The 19,922-nt window shown below is 35.6% G+C and overlaps 2 protein-coding genes across 3 annotated transcripts; one reads left to right on the forward strand and one right to left on the reverse strand.

Moving 5' to 3' along the window:
- The first annotated feature begins 14,140 nt into the window (after positions 1–14,140).
- Positions 14,141–17,176, forward strand: LOC139111639 (transmembrane protein 208). 2 transcript variants are annotated; one of them, XM_070672070.1, is made up of 7 exons: positions 14,141–14,213; positions 14,371–14,567; positions 14,722–14,871; positions 15,875–16,027; positions 16,105–16,241; positions 16,306–16,390; positions 16,484–17,176. In XM_070672070.1, exons 4-7 carry the CDS (start codon positions 15,956–15,958, stop codon positions 16,619–16,621), a joined length of 432 nt encoding a protein of 143 aa, XP_070528171.1. In that variant the 5' UTR covers positions 14,141–14,213; positions 14,371–14,567; positions 14,722–14,871; positions 15,875–15,955; the 3' UTR covers positions 16,622–17,176. The 2 variants fall into 2 exon arrangements, with proteins under 2 accessions (XP_070528171.1, XP_070528170.1); XM_070672069.1 differs by lacking the exons at positions 14,141–14,213; positions 14,371–14,567; positions 14,722–14,871 and adding an exon at positions 15,379–15,675.
- LOC139111635 (protein abrupt) lies at positions 17,164–19,921 on the reverse strand. Its single transcript, XM_070672058.1, has 4 exons — positions 19,731–19,921; positions 19,050–19,270; positions 18,375–18,981; positions 17,164–18,261 (listed from the first exon to the last, which is right to left on the reverse strand). Exons 2-4 carry the CDS (start codon positions 19,254–19,256, stop codon positions 17,993–17,995), a joined length of 1,083 nt encoding a protein of 360 aa, XP_070528159.1. The 5' UTR covers positions 19,257–19,270; positions 19,731–19,921; the 3' UTR covers positions 17,164–17,992.
- Position 19,922: the final 1 nt, after the last annotated feature.

Raw genomic sequence — 19,922 nt, forward strand, 5'->3', positions numbered from 1 at the left:
CAGATTTTTCAATTTTATACGGGTCGGTAAAACAGATTTTAAAAAAAAAAAAAAAAAATTTTTTTTTTTGGCGGACCAAAATTTTTCGCGCCAAAAAACTAAAAATTCTCGTTTTGCCGCCGGCCGAAGGCCGGCGCAAATTTTACCGACCGTCGGTAATGCAGATTTCTGTTTTACCGACATGTAATCGGTCGGTAAAACAGATTTTTCAATTTTATATGGGTCGGTAAAACAGAATTTTAAAAAAAAAAAATTTTTTTTTTTTTTGGCGGACCAAAATTTTTCGCGCCAAAAAACTAAAAATTCTCGTTTTTGCCGCCGGCCGAAGGCCGGCGCAAAAATTTTTTACCGACCGTCGGTAATGCAGATTCCTGTTTTACCGACATGGTATCGGTCGGTAAAACAGATTTTTCAATTTTATACGGGTCGGTAAAACAGATTTTAAAAAAAAAAAAAATTTTTTTTTTTTGGCGGACCAAAATTTCTCGCGCCAAAAGGCTAAAAATTCTCGTTTTTGCCGCCGGCCGAAGGCCGGCGCGAAAATTTTTTACCGACCGTCGGTAATGCAGATTCCTGTTTTACCGACATAGTATCGGTCGGTAAAACAGGTTTTTCAATTTTATACGGGTCGGTAAAACAGATTTTAAAAAAAAAAAAATTTTTTTTTTTTGGCGGACCAAAATTTCTCGCGCCAAAAGGCTAAAAATTTTCGTTTTTGCCGCCGGCCGAAGGCCGGCAAAAATTACACCGACCGTCGGTAATGCAGATTCCTGTTTTACCGACATGGTATCGGTCGGTAAAACAAATTTTCAATTTTATACGGGTCGGTAAAACAGAATTTAAAAAAAAAAAAAAATTTTTTTTTTTTCGGCGGACCAAAATTTCTCGCGCCAAAAGGCTAAAAATTTTCGTTTTTGCCGCCGGCCAAAGGCCGGCGCGAAAATTTTTTACCGACCGTCGGTAATGCAGATTCCTGTTTTACCGACATAGTATCGGTCGGTAAAACAGATTTTTCAAATTTATACGGGTCGGTAAAACAGATTTTTAAAAAAAAAAAAAAAATTTTTTTTTTTTGGCGGACCAAAATTTTTCGCGTTAAAAGGCTAAAAATTTTCGTTTTTGTCGCCGGCCGAAGGCCGGCGCGAAAATTTTTTACCGACCGTCGGTAATGCAGATTCCTGTTTTACCGACATAGTATCGGTCGGTAAAACCGGTTTTTTAATTTTATACGGGTCGGTAAAACAGATTTTTAAAAAAAAAAATATTTGCGCAGGTAGAAAGATGGGGGGAATCATTAGAAACATTTTTTGTTAATAAAATTTTGTTCTATCTCTCCCCCTTTGCGCGCACGAGAACAAAAACCAAAAAAAAAAAAAATCTGCGCAGGTAGAAAGATGGGGAATCAGTAGAAACATTTTTGTTAATGAAATTTTGTTCTATCTCTCCCCCTGCGCGCACGAGGCCAAAAACCAAAAAAAAAAAAAAAAAATCTGCGCAGGTAGAAAGATGGGGAATCAGTAGAAACATTTTTTTAATAAAATTTTGTTCTATCTCTCCCCCTGCGCGCACGAGGGCAAAAACCAAAAAAAAAAAAAATCTGCGCAGGTAGAAAGATGGGGGGAATCAGTAGAAACATTTTTTGTTAATAAAATTTTGTTCTATCTCTCCCCCTTTGCGCGCACGAGGGCAAAAACCAAAAAAAAAAAAAAAAAATCTGCGCAGGTAGAAAGATGGGGGGAATCAATAGAAACATTTTTTGTTAATAAAATTTTGTTCTATCTCTCCCCCTGCGCGCACGAGGGCAAAACCAAAAAAAAAAAAATCTGCGCAGGTAGAAAGATGGGGGAATCAGTAGAAACATTTTTTGTTAATAAAATTTTGTTCTATCTCTCCCCCTGCGCGCACGAGGGCAAAAACCAAAAAAAAAAAAAAAATCTGCGCAGGTAGAAAGATGGGGGAATCAGTAGAAACATTTTTGTTAATAAAATTTTGTTCTATCTCTCCCCCTGCGCGCACGAGGGCAAAAACCAAAAAAAAAAAAAAATCTGCGCAGGTAGAAAGATGGGGAATCAGTAGAAACATTTTTGTTAATAAAATTTTGTTCTATCTCTCCCCTACTGCGCGCACGAGGGCAAGAACCAAAAAAAAAAAAAAATCTGCGCAGGTAGAAAGATGGGGGAATCAATAGAAACATTTTTGTTAATAAAATTTTGTTCTATCTCTCCCCCTGCGCGCACGAGGGCAAAAACCAAAAAAAAAAAAAAAATCTGCGCAGGTAGAAAGATGGGGGAATCAGTAGAAACATTTTTGTTAATAAAATTTTGTTCTATCTCTCCCCCTGCGCGCACGAGGGCAAAAACCAAAAAAAAAAAAAAAATCTGCGCAGGTAGAAAGATGGGGGAATCAGTAGAAACATTTTTGTTAATAAAATTTTGTTCTATCTCTCCCCCTGCGCGCACGAGGGCAAAAACCAAAAAAAAAAAAAAATCTGCGCAGGTAGAAAGATGGGGGAATCAGTAGAAACATTTTTGTTAATAAAATTTTGTTCTATCTCTCCCCCCCTGCGCGCACGAGGGCAAAAACCAAAAAAAAAAAAAAAAACTTTGATCGTTAATATCTCGGTCCACAGGCGTCGTAGGGGTCTGATCGAAAGCTCGTTTTGAAGGGCTTGAAAGCCCGCGTCGAACAAAAAAAAGCGCAATAGCCTAGCCCTTCTGGTTCGCAAGATATTTTACATTTTCCGAAAAACTTTGATCGTTAATATCTCGGTCCACAGGCGTCGTAGGGGTCTGATTGAAAACTCGTTTTGAAGGGCTTGAAAGCCCGCGTCGAACAAAAAAAAGCGCAATAGCCTAGCTTTTTTGGTTCGAGAGATATTTCACATTTTCCGAAAAACTTTGATCGTTAATATCTCGGTCCACAGGCGTCGTAGGGGTCTGATCGAAAGCTCGTTTTGAAGGACTTGAAAGCCCGCGTCGAACAAAAGAAAGCGCAATAGCCTAGCTCTTCTGGTTCGCGAGATATTTCACATTTTCCGAAAAACTTTGATCGTTAATATCTCGGTCCACAGGCGTCGTAGGGGTCTGATCGAAAGCTCGTTTTGAAGGGCTTGAAAGCCCGCGTCGAACAAAAAAAAGCGCAATAGCCTAGCTCTTCTGGTTCGCGAGATATTTCACATTTTCCGAAAAACTTTGATCGTTAATATCTCGGTCCACAGGCGTCGTAGGGGTCTGATCGAAAGCTCGTTTTGAAGAGCTTGAAAGCCCGCGTCGAACAAAAAAAAGCGCAATAGCCTAGCCCTTCTGGTTCGCGAGATATTTCACATTTTCCGAAAAACTTTGATCGTTAATATCTCGGTCCACAGGCGTCGTAGGGGTCTGATCGAAAGCTCGTTTTGAAGGGCTTGAAAGCCCGCGTCGAACAAAAAAAAGCGCAATAGCCTAGCTCTTCTGGTTCGCGAGATATTTCACATTTTCCGAAAAACTTTGATCGTTAATATCTCGGTCCACAGGCGTCGTAGGGGTCTGATCGAAAGCTCGTTTTGAAGGGCTTGAAAGCCCGCGTCGAACAAAAAAGCGCAATAGCCTAGCCCTTCTGGTTCGCGAGATATTTTACATTTTCCGAAAAACTTTGATCGTTAATATCTCGGTCCACAGGCGTCGTAGGGGTCTGATCGAAAGCTCGTTTTGAAGGGCTTGAAAGCCCGCGTCGAACAAAAAAAAGCGCAATAGCCTAGCTCTTCTGGTTCGCGAGATATTTCACATTTTCCGAAAAACTTTGATCGTTAATATCTCGGTCCACAGGCGTCGTAGGGGTCTGATCGAAAGCTCGTTTTGAAGGGCTTGAAAGCCCGCGTCGAACAAAAAAACGCGCAATAGCCTAGCCCTTCTGGTTCGCGAGATATTTCACATTTTCCGAAAAACTTTGATCGTTAATATCTCGGTCCACAGGCGTCGTAGGGGTCTGATCGAAAGCTCGTTTTGAAGGGCTTGAAAGCCCGCGTCGAACAAAAAAGAGCGCAATAGCCTAGCTCTTCTGGTTCGCGAGATATTTCACATTTTCCGAAAAACTTTGATCGTTAATATCTCGGTCCACAGGCGTCGTAGGGGTCTGATCGAAAGCTCGTTTTGAAGGGCTTGAAAGCCCGCGTCGAACAAAAAAGAGCGCAATAGCCTAGCTCTTCTGGTTCGCGAGATATTTCACATTTTCCGAAAAACTTTGATCGTTAATATCTCGGTCCACAGGCGTCGTAGGGGTCTGATCGAAAGCTCGTTTTGAAGGGCTTGAAAGCCCGCGTCGAACAAAAAAGCGCAATAGCCTAGCCCTTCTGGTTCGCGAGATATTTTACATTTTCCGAAAAACTTTGATCGTTAATATCTCGGTCCACAGGCGTCGTAGGGGTCTGATCGAAAGCTCGTTTTGAAGGGCTTGAAAGCCCGCGTCGAACAAAAAAGAGCGCAATAGCCTAGCTCTTCTGGTTCGCGAGATATTTCACATTTTCCGAAAAACTTTGATCGTTAATATCTCGATCCACAGGCGTCGTAGGGGTCTGATCGAAAGCTCGTTTTGAAGGGCTTGAAAGCCCGCGTCGAACAAAAAAAAACGCAATAGCCTAGCCCTTCTGGTTCGCGAGATATTTCACATTTTCCGAAAAACTTTGATCGTTAATATCTCGGTCCACAGGCGTCGTAGGGGACTGATCGAAAGCTCGTTTTGAAGGGCTTGAAAGCCCGCGTCGAACAAAAAAAAACGCAATAGCTTAGCTTTTCTGAGTCACGAGATATTTTAAATTTTCTAAAAAGAGGTGGCACGGTCAGTTCGTGTCACCTTTTTTTAGAAAATTTGAAATATCTCGCGACCCAGAAGAGCTAAGCTATTTTGCACGTCAATTTACAACAATTTAATGCTATTTATTAAGTATATTTACAATATTTTATTAATCGAGTCGTTTCATGAATGTCAGTACTAATGCTGTGTTTCTATTGGTTGAAATTTATTGAGTGACATTTTGCACGTGTTTTTGGCGTTATTTATAAGTTTTTATACTAAATCGTATTTTGCAAGTTAGTTTACAACAATTTAATGCTATTTATTAAGTTTTTTTACAATATTTTATTAATCGAATCGTTTCATGAATGTCAGTACTAATGCTGTGTTCCTATTGGTTGAAAATAATCGAGTGACATTTTGCACGTGTTTTTGGCGTTATTTATAAGTTTTTATACTAAATCGTATTTTGCAAGTTAGTTTACAACAATTTAATGCTATTTATTAATTATTTTTACCATATTTTATTAATCGAGTCGTTTCATGAATGTCAGTACTAATACTGTGTTCCTATTGGTTCAAATTAATCGAATGACATTTTACACTTCTTTTTTGCGTTATTTATAAGTTTCTAAACTGAATCGTATTTTGCACGTTAATTTACAACAATTTAATGATATTTATTAAGTAATTTTACAATAGTTTATTGTTTGAATCGATTCATGAATGTCAGTATTAATGCTGTGTTCCTATTGGTTGAAATTAATCGATTGACATTTTACGTTTGTTTTTTGCGTTATTTATAAGTTTTTATACTTAATCGTATTTTGCTCGTTAATTTACAACAATTTAATGTTATTTATTAAGTATTTTTACATTATTTTATTAATCGAGTCGTTTCATGAATGCCAGTATTAATGCTGTGTCTCCATTGGTGAATATTTTACGCAAAATATTTTATGCTTATTTTATTCGTTTGTGGGAGATCAACTGTTTCCTCGAGTGTCCGGTTGGATTTTTTAACAAATTTAAACCGTCTTTTTAATTCCCACAAAGTGCCAAGACTGTGCATCAACGGAAACTAATTTTTATAAAAGTTTTAAAAGTGACAGGTATGTGTTATTGATTAAAGTTTAAAGTCAGAAAAACAAATATTTCTATTTGTTTTACAGGCTTTAAACTTTATAGGCAAAAGATACGTGACGGCAGCTAACCAACGAGACCATCCGGAGTTCCGGGAAAGCCGCAGAAGTCTCTCTGACCATTCCTGGTGCAAGAGAAAATTCCTCGACTTACCCAGTACTCCAGATAGCACTAACACTTTGCAGAGTGAATTCAGGTATGTCATGCGTTAGAATTTAATTAGAGTACCCTCCTCTATCGTGAGGGACCGATTTTAGATTGCTCGAGAGCCTCAGTTAATTAAAAAGTGAGAAAATTGTCAAAATATAACTTTAACCTCAATGTGTCACTTATGAGATTTTTAGTTTTAATTTAAAAATACTTCTGCTTTATTTACAGGTTTGGCGCTTTGGGGACGAAAGGTTCGCGACGAAAACTAACCAAGGAAACCGTCCGGAGACCCGGGAAGCTGCAGAAGTCCCTCTGACCATTCCTGGTACAAGAGAAAATTCCTCGACTTACCCAGTACTCCAGATAGCACTAACACTTTGCAGAGTGAATTCAGGTATGTCATGCGTTAGAATTTAATTAGAGTACCCTCCTCTATCGTGAGGGACCGATTTTAGATTGCTCGAGAGCCTCAGTTAATTAAAAAGTGAGAAAATTGTCAAAATATAACTTTAACCTCAATGTGTCACTTATGAGATTTTTAGTTTTAATTTAAAAATACTTCTGCTTTATTTACAGGTTTGGCGCTTTGGGGACGAAAGGTTCGCGACGAAAACTAACCAAGGAAACCGTCCGGAGACCCGGGAAGCTGCAGAAGTCCCTCTGACCATTCCTGGTACAAGAGAAAATTCCTCGACTTACCCAGTACTCCAGATAGCACTAACACTTTGCAGAGTGAATTCAGGTATGTCATGCGTTAGAATTTAATTAGAGTACCCTCCTCTATCGTGAGGGACCGATTTTAGATTGCTCGAGAGCCTCAGTTAATTAAAAAGTGAGAAAATTGTCAAAATATAACTTTAACCTCAATGTGTCACTTATGAGATTTTTAGTTTTAATTTAAAAATACTTCTGCTTTATTTACAGGTTTGGCGCTTTGGGGACGAAAGGTTCGCGACGAAAACTAACCAAGGAAACCGTCCGGAGACCCGGGAAGCTGCAGAAGTCCCTCTGACCATTCCTGGTACAAGAGAAAATTCCTCGACTTACCCAGTACTCCAGATAGCACTAACACTTTGCAGAGTTAATTCAGGTATGTCATGCGTTAGAATTTAATTAGAGTACCCTCCTCTATCGTGAGGGACCGATTTTAGATTGCTCGAGAGCCTCAGTTAATTAAAAAGTGAGAAAATTGTCAAAATATAACTTTAACCTCAATGTGTCACTTATGAGATTTTTAGTTTTAATTTAAAAATACTTCTGCTTTATTTACAGGTTTGGCGCTTTGGGGACGAAAGGTTCGCGACGAAAACTAACCAAGGAAACCGTCCGGAGACCCGGGGAAGCTGCAGAAGTCCCTCTGACCATTCCTGGTACAAGAGAAAATTCCTCGACTTACCCAGTACTCCAGATAGCACTAACACTTTGCAGAGTGAATTCAGGTATGTCATGCGTTAGAATTTAATTAGAGCACCCTCCTCTATCGTGAGGGACCGATTTTAGATTGCTCGAGAGCCTCAGTTAATTAAAAAGTGAGAAAATTGTCAAAATATAACTTTAACCTCAATGTGTCACTTATGAGATTTTTAGTTTTAATTTAAAAATACTTCTGCTTTATTTACAGGTTTGGCGCTTTGGGGACGAAAGGTTCGCGACGGAAACTAACCAAGGAAACCGTCCGGAGACCCGGGAAGCTGCAGAAGTCCCTCTGACCATTCCTGGTACAAGAGAAAATTCCTCGACTTACCCAGTACTCCAGATAGCACTAACACTTTGCAGAGTGAATTCAGGTATGTCATGCGTTAGAATTTAATTAGAGTACCTTCCTCTATCGTGAGGGACCGATTTTAGATTGCTCGAGAGCCTCAGTTAATTAAAAAGTGAGAAAATTGTCAAAATATAACTTTAACCTCAATGTGTCACTTATGAGATTTTTAGTTTTAATTTAAAAATACTTCTGCTTTATTTACAGGTTTGGCGCTTTGGGGACGAAAGGTTCGCGACGGAAACTAACCAAGGAAACCGTCCGGAGACCCGGGGAAGCTGCAGAAGTCCCTCTGACCATTCCTGGTACAAGAGAAAATTCCTCGACTTACCCAGTACTCCAGATAGCACTAACACTTTGCAGAGATAATTCAGGTATGTCATGCGTTAGAATTTAATTAGAGTACCCTCCTCTATCGTGAGGGACCGATTTTAGATTGTTCGAGAGCCTCAGTTAATTAAAAAGTGAGAAAATTGTCAAAATATAACTTTAACCTCAATGTGTCACTTATGAGATTTTTAGTTTTAATTTAAAAATACTTCTGCTTTATTTACAGGTTTGGCGCTTTGGGGACGAAAGGTTCGCGACGAAAACTAACCAAGGAAACCGTCCGGAGACCCGGGAAGCTGCAGAAGTCCCTCTGACCATTCCTGGTACAAGAGAAAATTCCTCGACTTACCCAGTACTCCAGATAGCACTAACACTTTGCAGAGTTAATTCAGGTATGTCATGCGTTAGAATTTAATTAGAGTACCCTCCTCTATCGTGAGGGACCGATTTTAGATTGCCCGAAAGCCTCAGTTAATTAAAAAGTGAGAAATATGTCAAAATATAACTTTAACCTCAAAGTGTCACTTATAAGATTTTTAGTTTCAATTTAAAAATACTTCTGCTTTATTTACAGGTTTGGCGCTTTGGGGACGAAAGGTTCGCGACGAAAACTAACCAAGGAAACCGTCCGGAGACCCGGGGAAGCTGCAGAAGTCCCTCTGACCATTCCTGGTACAAGAGAAAATTCCTCGACTTACCCAGTACTCCAGATAGCACTAACACTTTGCAGAGATAATTCAGGTATGTCATGCGTTAGAATTTAATTAGAGTACCTTCCTCTATCGTGAGGGACCGATTTTAGATTGTTCGAGAGCCTCAGTTAATTAAAAAGTGAGAAAATTGTCAAAATATAACTTTAACCTCAATGTGTCACTTATGAGATTTTTAGTTTTAATTTAAAAATACTTCTGCTTTATTTACAGGTTTGGCGCTTTGGGGACGAAAGGTTCGCGACGGAAACTAACCAAGGAAACCGTCCGGAGACCCGGGAAGCTGCAGAAGTCCCTTGACCATTCCTGGTACAAGAGAAAATTCCTCGACTTACCCAGTACTCCAGATAGCACTAACACTTTGCAGAGATAATTCAGGTATGTCATGCGTTAGAATTTAATTAGAGTACCCTCCTCTATCGTGAGGGACCGATTTTAGATTGCTCGAGAGCCTCAGTTAATTAAAAAGTGAGAAAATTGTCAAAATATAACTTTAACCTCAATGTGTCACTTATGAGATTTTTAGTTTTAATTTAAAAATACTTCTGCTTTATTTACAGGTTTGGCGCTTTGGGGACGAAAGGTTCGCGACGAAAACTAACCAAGGAAACCGTCCGGAGACCCGGGGAAGCTGCAGAAGTCCCTCTGACCATTCCTGGTACAAGAGAAAATTCCTCGACTTACCCAGTACTCCAGATAGCACTAACACTTTGCAGAGTTAATTCAGGTATGTCATGCGTTAGAATTTAATTAGAGTACCCTCCTCTATCGTGAGGGACCGATTTTAGATTGCCCGAAAGCCTCAGTTAATTAAAAAGTGAGAAATATGTCAAAATATAACTTTAACCTCAAAGTGTCACTTATAAGATTTTTAGTTTCAATTTAAAAATACTTCTGCTTTATTTACAGGTTTGGCGCTTTGGGGACGAAAGGTTCGCGACGAAAACTAACCAAGGAAACCGTCCGGAGACCCGGGGAAGCTGCAGAAGTCCCTCTGACCATTCCTGGTACAAGAGAAAATTCCTCGACTTACCCAGTACTCCAGATAGCACTAACACTTTGCAGAGATAATTCAGGTATGTCATGCGTTAGAATTTAATTAGAGTACTTTCCTCTATCGTGAGGGACCGATTTTAGATTGTTCGAGAGCCTCAGTTAATTAAAAAGTGAGAAAATTGTCAAAATATAACTTTAACCTCAATGTGTCACTTATGAGATTTTTAGTTTTAATTTAAAAATACTTCTGCTTTATTTACAGGTTTGGCGCTTTGGGGACGAAAGGTTCGCGACGGAAACTAACCAAGGAAACCGTCCGGAGACCCGGGAAGCCGCAAAAGTCTTTGTGACCATTTCTGGTGCAAGAGAAAATTCCATTTGCAACTTAGTTTACAACAATTAATGCTATTTATTAATTATTTTTACAATATTTTATTAATCGAATCGTTTCATGAATGTCAGTACTAATGCTGTGTTCCTATTGGTTGAAATTGATTGAATGACATTTTACATTTTTTTCTTGCGTTATTTATAAATTTTTGTACTAAATTATATTTTGCACGTCAATTTACAACAATTTAATGATATTTATTCATTATTTTTACAATATTTTATTAATCGAATCGTTTCATGAATGTCAGTACTAATGCTGTGTTCCTATTGGTTGAAAATAATTGAGTGACATTTTGCACGTGTTTTTGGCGTTATTTATAAGTTTTTATACTAAATCGTATTTTGCAAGTTAGTTTACAACAATTTAATGCTATTTATTAATTATTTTTACAATATTTTATTAATCGAATCGTTTCATGAATGTCAGTACTAATGCTGTGTTCCTATTGGTTGAAATTTATTGAGTGACATTTTGCACGTGTTTTTGGCGTTATTTATAAGTTTTTATACTAAATCGTATTTTGCAAGTTAGTTTACAACAATTAATGTTATTTATTAATTATTTTTACAATATTTTATTAATCGAATCGTTTCATGAATGTCAGTACTAATGCTGTGTTCCTATTGGTTGAAATTTATTGAGTGACATTTTGCACGTGTTTTTGGCGTTATTTATAAGTTTTTATACTTAATCGTATTTTGCAAGTTAGTTTACAACAATTAATGCTATTTATTAATTATTTTCACAATATTTTATTAATCGACTCGTTTCATGAATGTCAGTACTAATGCTGTGTTCCTATTGGTTGAAATTGATCGAATGACATTTTACATTTTTTTCTTGCGTTATTTATAAATTTTTGTACTAAATTATATTTTGCACGTCAATTTACAACAATTTAATGATATTTATTAATTATTTTTACAATATTTTATTAATCGAATCGTTTCATGAATGTCAGTACTAATGCTGTGTTCCTATTGGTTGAAAATAATCGAGTGACATTTTGCACGTGTTTTTTGCGTTATTTATAAGTTTTTATACTTAATCGTATTTTGCTCGTTAATTTACAACAATTTAATGTTATTTATTAGATATTTTTACATTATTTTATTAATCGAGTCGTTTCATGAATGCCAGTATTAATGCTGTGTCTCCATTGGTGAATATTTTACGCAAAATATTTTTTGCTTATTTTATTCGTTTGTGGAAGATCAACTGTTTCCTCGAGTGTCCGGTTGGATTTTTTAACAAATTTAAACCGTCTTTTTTATTCCCACAAAGTGCCAAGACTGTGCATCAACGGAAACTAATTTTTATAAAAGTTTTAAAAGTGACAGGTATGTGTTATTGATTAAAGTTTAAAGTCAGAAAAACAAATATTTCTATTTGTTTTACAGGCTTTAAACTTTATAGGCAAAAGATACGTGACGGCAGCTAACCAACGAGACCATCCGGAGTTCCGGGGAAGCCGCAGAAGTCTCTCTGACCATTCCTGGTGCAAGAGAAAATTCCTCGACTTACCCAGTACTCCAGATAGCACTAACACTTTGCAGAGTTAATTCAGGTATGTCATGCGTTAGAATTTAATTAGAGTACCCTCCTCTATCGTGAGGGACTGATTTTAGATTGCTCGAGAGCCTCAGTTAATTAAAAAGTGAGAAAATTGTCAAAATATAACTTTAACCTCAATGTGTCACTTATGAGATTTTTAGTTTTAATTTAAAAATACTTCTGCTTTATTTACAGGTTTGGCGCTTTGGGGACGAAAGGCTCGCGACGAAAACTAACCAAGGAAACCGTCCGGAGACCCGGGAAGCCGAAGTCTCTCTGACCATTCCTGGTGCAAGAGAAAATTCCTCGACTTACCCAGTACTCCAGATAGCACTAACACTTTGCAGAGTGAATTCAGGTATGTCATGCGTTAGAATTTAATTAGAGTACCCTCCTCTATCGTGAGGGACCGATTTTAGATTGTTCGAGAGCCTCACTTAATTAAAAAGTGAGAAAATAGTCAAAATATAACTTTAACCTCAATGTGTCATTTATGAGATATTTAGTTTTAATTTAAAAATACTTCTGCTTTATTTACAGGTTTGGCGCTTTGGGGACGAAAGGTTCGCGACGGAAACTAACCAAGAAAACCGTCCGGAGACCCGGGAAAGTTGCAGAAGTCTTTCTGACCATTCCTGGTGCAAGAGAAAAATCCTCGACTTACCCAGTATTACAGATAGCACTAACACTTTGCAGAGTGAATTCAGGTATGTCATGCGTTAGAATTTAATTAGAGTACTCTCCTCTATCGTGAGGGACCGATTTTAGATTGCTCGAGAGCCTCAATTAATTAAAAAGTGAGAAAATAGTCAAAATATAACTTTAACCTTAATGTGTCACTTATGAGATTTTTAGTTTTAATTTAAAAATACTTCTGTTTTATTTACAGGTTTGGCGCTTTGGGGACGAAAGGTTCGCGACGGAAACTAACCAAGAAAACCGTCCGGAGACCCGGGGAAGCTGCAGAAGTCCCTTTGACCATTCCTGGTACAAGAGAAAATTCCTCGACTTACCCAGTACTCCAGATAGCACTAACACTTTGCAGAGATAATTCAGGTATGTCATGCGTTAGAATTTAATTAGAGTACCCTCCTCTATCGTGAGGGACCGATTTTAGATTGCCCGAAAGCCTCAGTTAATTAAAAAGTGAGAAATATGTCAAAATATAACTTTAACCTCAAAGTGTCACTTATAAGATTTTTAGGTTCAATTTAAAAATACTTCTGCTTTATTTACAGGTTTGGCGCTTTGGGGACGAAAGGTTCGCGACGAAAACTAACCAAGGAAACCGTCCGGAGACCCGGGAAAGCCGCAGAAGTCTCTCTGACCATTCCTGGTGCAAGAGAAAAATCCTCGACTTACCCAGTACCACAGATAGCACTAACACTTTGCAGAGTGAATTCAGGTATGTCATGCGTTAGAATTTAATTAGAGTACTCTCCTCTATCGTGAGGGACCGATTTTAGATTGTTCGAGAGCCTCAGTTAATTAAAAAGTGAGAAAATTGTCAAAATATAACTTTAACCTCAATGTGTCACTTATGAGATTTTTAGTTTTAATTTAAAAATACTTCTGCTTTATTTACAGGTTTGGCGCTTTGGGGACGAAAGGTTCGCGACAAAAACTAACCAAGGAAATCGTCCGGAGACCCGGGGAAGCCGCAGAAGTCCCTCTGACCATTTTTGGTGCAAGAGAAAAATCCTCGACTTACTTAGTACTCCAGATAGCACTAATACTTTGCAGAGTGAGTTCAGGCTTCTAAGTTAAATTTCAGACTAAAATTCGGTTTATTTAAGTGTTGTAGAGTGTTCTAAATACAATTGAATTATTCTGTTAACTGTAAATAATTGTTTATTTCAGATTCTTGGTGATTGGTGTTTTGCGAGGGTCACAGAAGTTTCACTGCACTTGAACAAGTTGTGAAAATAGTTCTGCGTTTTCTTCGAGTGCCTGGTTGGATTTTTCATTAAATTTAAACCTCCCTGTTGCTGCCCAAAAAGTTCCAAGGCTCTACATCGACGGGAACTATTTTTTTTAAGTGTTTGAAAAGTGACAGGTATGTGTTTTAGGTTAATAGTAAAGTTACATCTAAATAAATTTTTTTCAGGCTTCTGAGTTAAATTTCAGACTAAAATTCGGTTTATTTAAGTGTATTAGAATGTTTTAATTACAATTTGATATGGGTTTTAACTGTGAATGAATTTATATTTTAGTTTGCTGGTGACTGGAGAGTTGCGTGGGTCAGAAAAATTTTCCTGTGCTTCTACACATTGTCAAGAAAGTTCTGCTGCTTCCTCGGCCATCCTGTTGGATTTTTATTAAATTTGAAGTTCCTTTTGCTGCCCAGAAAGTGCCAAGCCTGTGCAACGACGAGAACTATTTTTATTAAGAGTTTGAAAAGTGACAGGTACGTGTTTGAGGTTAAAAGTAAAGTGACTTTGAAATAAATTATTTTCAGGCATTCAAGTTCAATTTCTAACTTTAATTCTGTTTTATTTAATGTATTAGAATGTTTTAATTACAATTTGATATGTGTTTTAACTGTGAATGAATTTATATTTTAGTTTGCTGGTGACTGGAGAGTTGCGTGGGTCAGAAAAATTTTCCTGTGCTTCTACACATTGTCAAGAAAGTTCTGCTGCTTCCTCGGCCATCCTGTTGGATTTTTTATATAATTTGAAACTCTTTCTTGCTTGACAAACAGTACCAAGCCTGTACATCGTCGGGATTTATTTGTTATAAAACTTATAAAAAGTGACAGGTATGTGTTGTAGGTTAAAAATTCAAATATTGTTAAATGAATTATTTTCAGGTTTTTATGATAAATTTTTGATTTAAATTTGGTTTATTTATGTGTAGTAGAGTGCTCACATTACATTTCAATAAGTTTTTTAACTCTAAAATATATATTTCAGTTATTTTGTGATTGGAGTATCTGGAAGGCCGCAGAATTTTTACTGTGATCTGTACTTGGTGAGGGGAATTTCTGCTGCTTTCTCAAGAGTCTTGTTGGCATTCCATTACAGTGTCTTCATTCTACTTTCGTTCCACAAAGTTTGAAGCTTGTAAGTCTACGGAAAATATTAATAATTTACTTATAAAAAGTGACATGTATGTTTTATAAGTTAAAATAAAAATCTTATAAAGTTTATGATTTTGAATGTTCTAAGTTAAATTTTTTATTCTAATTCGATTTTATTAAAGCTAGTAGAGTGCCCACGTTTTATTTAAATAATTATTTTAATTTTAAAATACATCGATACAGGTTAGAAAGATCGATGTATTTCGGCGATAGCGAGCGTTTGGTAGACGGATAATTTTGGAACTACCAAAATCGATATTGATATATATATGTCACCATCGATTTTGGTAGTTTTAAAAAATTCCGCCTACCAAACGCTCCCGGCGCTACCGTCGCGAATACATCGATCTTTCTAACCTTTTTCGATGTATTTGCGGCGACGTTAGCGCCGGGAGCATTTGGTAGACGGATATTTTCGGAATTATCAAAATTGATATTGATATATATATGTCATCATCGATTTTGGTAGTTTCGATTATATCCGTTTATTTAATGCTTTCGGCGCTACTGTTGCCGCAAATATTTATATCTAGATAGGTTAGAAAGATCTTGCATATTTTTTAATGGTAATATAAATTGTTAAACAGATTTTAATGATAATGAAAGTGCTCTTGGTGCGTTGAAAAAATTTGAAGTGTTAGGACTGTTAGAATCGTTTATTTGTAGTGCGACGTCAAGGACTTTAATCAGGTTATCCACTTGTCGTTTAGTCATTCTTCGTTATCAGTTTCAACAGTCACATGTCTGGTTAAAACAGTTTCTTTCAAGAACTAAACAGAACATGACGGTGAATTTCACGAATTTATATTTTTTATATTTATTTGCAATATATATTAATTTTTAATTATAATTTTTATAAGTAATGCTCTAAAATTGTTCTGGCGAAATTATATATATAATTCTGTTGGAATATCAGTTGTAGCAATTATTTTTTATTTAATAAAATATGGTTTTTTTCTGAATATTTAATTTGATATTTTGTATAGATTAAAAAAGGTAAGGCACAGACTAAGGGTGCCAAGCAAATAAAGGAGGACAATATCTCTACACTTAGCTTTTACATATATATGGCTTTGGGCACAATGGGAATTTATTTCGCCGTAATAATGGTGCTATTTGAATTTACTACGCTGACGATAGTAAGTCTTGTGTCGAATAAATGAACTATTGCAGCCATAAAACCTTCTTAACTGTATGCATTACATTGTTATTGCAGAGTTTGACAACATTCTCTGCAATTGTATACATAGGAAGTTATCAATTTATGTCATACATGGCTCGTTCTACATATTCAGAATCTGGTCAGCTCTTGGATCCAGGTGTTGATCTCAATATGGAAGGTGGCATAGCAGAGTAAGTATTGACTACAATAAACCACTGTCTGACATTTTTTATCAAATCATTATTTTACTTACAGACATGTTAAAGATTTAATTATATTGACATCAGGAGTGCAAATTCTATCTCTCATTTCAAATTATTTCTGGTTATTGTGGCTTTTGGTAAGAACATGGTTATAATTTTCTTTATTTAACATTATAAAGAAATTATATATATATGTAAAATTTTTGTTATATATCTTTGAAATCTTACAGGTACCAATGAGAGGAAGCTGGATACTTTGGAAACAAATTTGGGCCCCATGGTTCTTTGCTCAGCCACAAGAACAATCAGAGATGAGTGATAAGAAGATGCGCAAATTAGAAAGAAAAATGGCAAAACGATACCAATAAAAATTTATCATTGTTATGCAGTGAGAAAAATTTTATTGAATGATTATTTAATCAAGAGATGGGTAATAAATTTGAGAATGAAAAACAATGAAAGAAGAAAACAAACGTTAAGATTTTTTTCTTGATGTTTAACACATTGAAGTTGTGCAATAAGTTTAGCATTTATATAAGATAAAAGTAAATACAACAAAAATTCATCTTTTCCTTTTAGAACAAATTTTAGCAGACTGCCAATTCTTTTTATATATTTAAACGAATTGAGAATATTCTTTTTATTTAATAATTATAATACTTGTAAATTTATTCCTATATAAGTCAAAGGGGTAATACCGTTCCTACGTATTTCAATATAATTATTTTTAATGTAAATAATTTGTTATATTAATGTAAATATTTTTTATAATTGTAATAATATTATAATAATGCTCAATTTTTTTAAATCAATTACTTGCGTATAAAAATGTGAATAAATGATGAACAGGTGCTTTTGTGAAAAACAATAACGAATGTCGTTAAAGCGCGGTGATGGATGGAAATAAAAATTATATTAATATACATATATATTAATTAATTCTATAAGATATATTAATATATATACATAATTATATTTAACGGTATAAATAGATCATTTGCTATTTATTAAATTGTGGAAGTTGTTGATTCAACGCATCACAGTTGCATTTAAATCTGCCGAACCTTATAATTACATATTTATTTGGGAATGAAAACTTATGTTTAGCGTGTAATTGGCATTGTCTGAACAATTATAGGCTTATTTATATTAATCGTTGGGAACTATTCTCTATACATTGGTCGTGGAATGTTTTTATATGTATAATCGTATAATGCAACAAATTTTAATCTCCATTAAAATTAGGCCAACGTTTGTACTTCAACGTCAAACATCCGTTAAATTCACAGCTTTTGTTTTGGCTTTTACGTATACACATACACTGTCAATTTGCAACTGGAACAGCCAGTAGGTATCTACTTTCGTATAAAAAAAATTTATTCTTGTTTTACTCGACTGTTAAAAAAAAATTAAAATACAATTAAAAAAAAAAATTAATACATTTAAACGTATTTTTTCTCACACTTACAAATGTGATGTCCTATTAGAATGATTTAGGATCGATTATCAGTCGTTCTGTATATGTGTAACATGTATATATGTACATATACATATGTTACACAAAAAATTTTTACATTTCAGTATAAATTAGATGAAAAAAAGTATGCCACTAATGTTTTTCCAACTATAAGCGTATTGTCTGTTCCAATTACTATATATCGACAAATATATCTACATATAAAAACTATGACGTATATAAATGGATAAAAGACATCTTAAAATGCATCGTGAAACAATTCTTATACAATATCGGTATCTAACCCTTTCTTTTTCCTGTAATCGTATTCAGATTGATAACTCGGGGGATGATTATGTTCGTGTACCCCTGTCGGCATGAACCTCTCGGCAATCACCGAACATTTGCCGCGGCAACCGCGATGTTGCTCCGCGCAACGGTAGTGCGAACTGTTGTAAACTTTAGAACGGGAAGTCAAATTGTATACGTATCCCCCATGAACCAGTTGCGGCCGACCTCTGGCAGATAATCTATAGATCACTGGTTCTACAGCTGCAAATTTTCATCAATTTTTTTTACTGAGATTTGTTTTATGGACAATGATCAAGTTATTGACAAATATTTATTTCATCTGGAAATTAATATCTAACAAATGTACAATGTACCTGTTTGTTGGAACGAGTGTCCTTCCAAATTTTGTTCATTAGTTAATTTAATTATTTTCTCATTATCTACATAATTAATAGCCTCGGTGGTCTCACTATGTCTAATATTTTTTTCACTGTTCAAATCATTAGCATTTCTTTCATCGTTATCTATTAAGACACAGACGTCATCCTTGCTGTTAACATTTGATTCATTTCTTAATTTCTTGCTTGAATTGTAATCATATTCAGGCAAATGTTTTTTCCTTGTTTTAGTGTTTTTCTTAGCTATCCTCTGAGAATGTGCAGATTCATCTAATACTTTATTACTGTTGCATAATTCAGATGACATATCTACCTTGTTTTGCTTGTTTGGAATGTCAAATACAGTTACATTCTCAGAATTGTGCATATCAGGCATATCAGTATAATTATTTAACAATGGTATAATTTGTTCCTCACCACCCACTAATCCTTTTATTTGCAGCATCTGTGCCAATTTAAGGAAATTAGGTAAGTCTTCCTGTTTGACATTTACCTCTCCTTGGTACATAAACTTTAGCAGAGATGTTATTTCTGTATATTTAACATCTTTCAATATTATCACTGGATGCTGACAAGGATTTTCCTATAAAACAAGCCAAGCTGTTATATAAGTGTCATTTTATTTACAGAGTGTTATTAAATATGTTATACCTTAAATATATTTTTAAAATAAGGACTGCACACAGAAAGAACTAGCTTATGGACAGCTAACAACTGTCCTTCGACAGCTAGTGTCACATCAACTAGATCATTCTCACTCAGATGAGAAAGAAAGCCAGAGGTCAAGTTGCTGGAAAAGTTATTCCATTTCAAAGAGAATTCCTTTGATGACATTATTGTGGCTATATTTCTCAGCATCCAAGTAAATTAACCTTCAACAATACAAGTGTACTCTTGATTAAAAACAACTTCTTACACTCTGATAAAAAAAAACCAAAGTGTGAAAAAATTTAATAATAAAAAAGAAAGAAAGAAAAAAAGAAAGGAAAGGAAAAATCAAGTAAAATATTTTCTGACGTTTAAAGGCGATTAATTCAACAATACATACAATTAGTACACATTTGCAATGCATGCAAATATTTGTGTAATAAATACAACCAAAAACTCGAAGAATCATTTCTCAGCAAATGTGATAAAAAAAAAAAACTTTATCTCAACTCGGCTATTATTTTACTATTTAAGATATTCGCGTATATTTTAATAATTAATTTGCTTTAAATCCCAGAAATCGTTCACAAATAATCTCAATAACTCCATATTATACTTATCTAATCTTAATTAGTTCAAGAACCGTGACAATAACTCTTATCATCGGGCAACTGAATAAATTACCTATTTATCAAAACGTGACTCTCGTGTCGTCAACGAGGACGCACCTATTTTGCAATAGCTGCAAGTAGCTGTCAAACATTTCTGTCACGAAAGAGAAAGATACGATGAGAAGGAAGAACAGATTGTCATCGTGCCGCCTAGATTACCCATTTTTTTTTTTTTTTCTCATGCTTCCCAGCTTTCCTCATTGGT

The sequence above is a fragment of the Cardiocondyla obscurior genome, linkage group LG24, assembly GCF_019399895.1.
Source record: "Cardiocondyla obscurior isolate alpha-2009 linkage group LG24, Cobs3.1, whole genome shotgun sequence".
NCBI lineage: Eukaryota > Metazoa > Arthropoda > Insecta > Hymenoptera > Formicidae > Cardiocondyla > Cardiocondyla obscurior.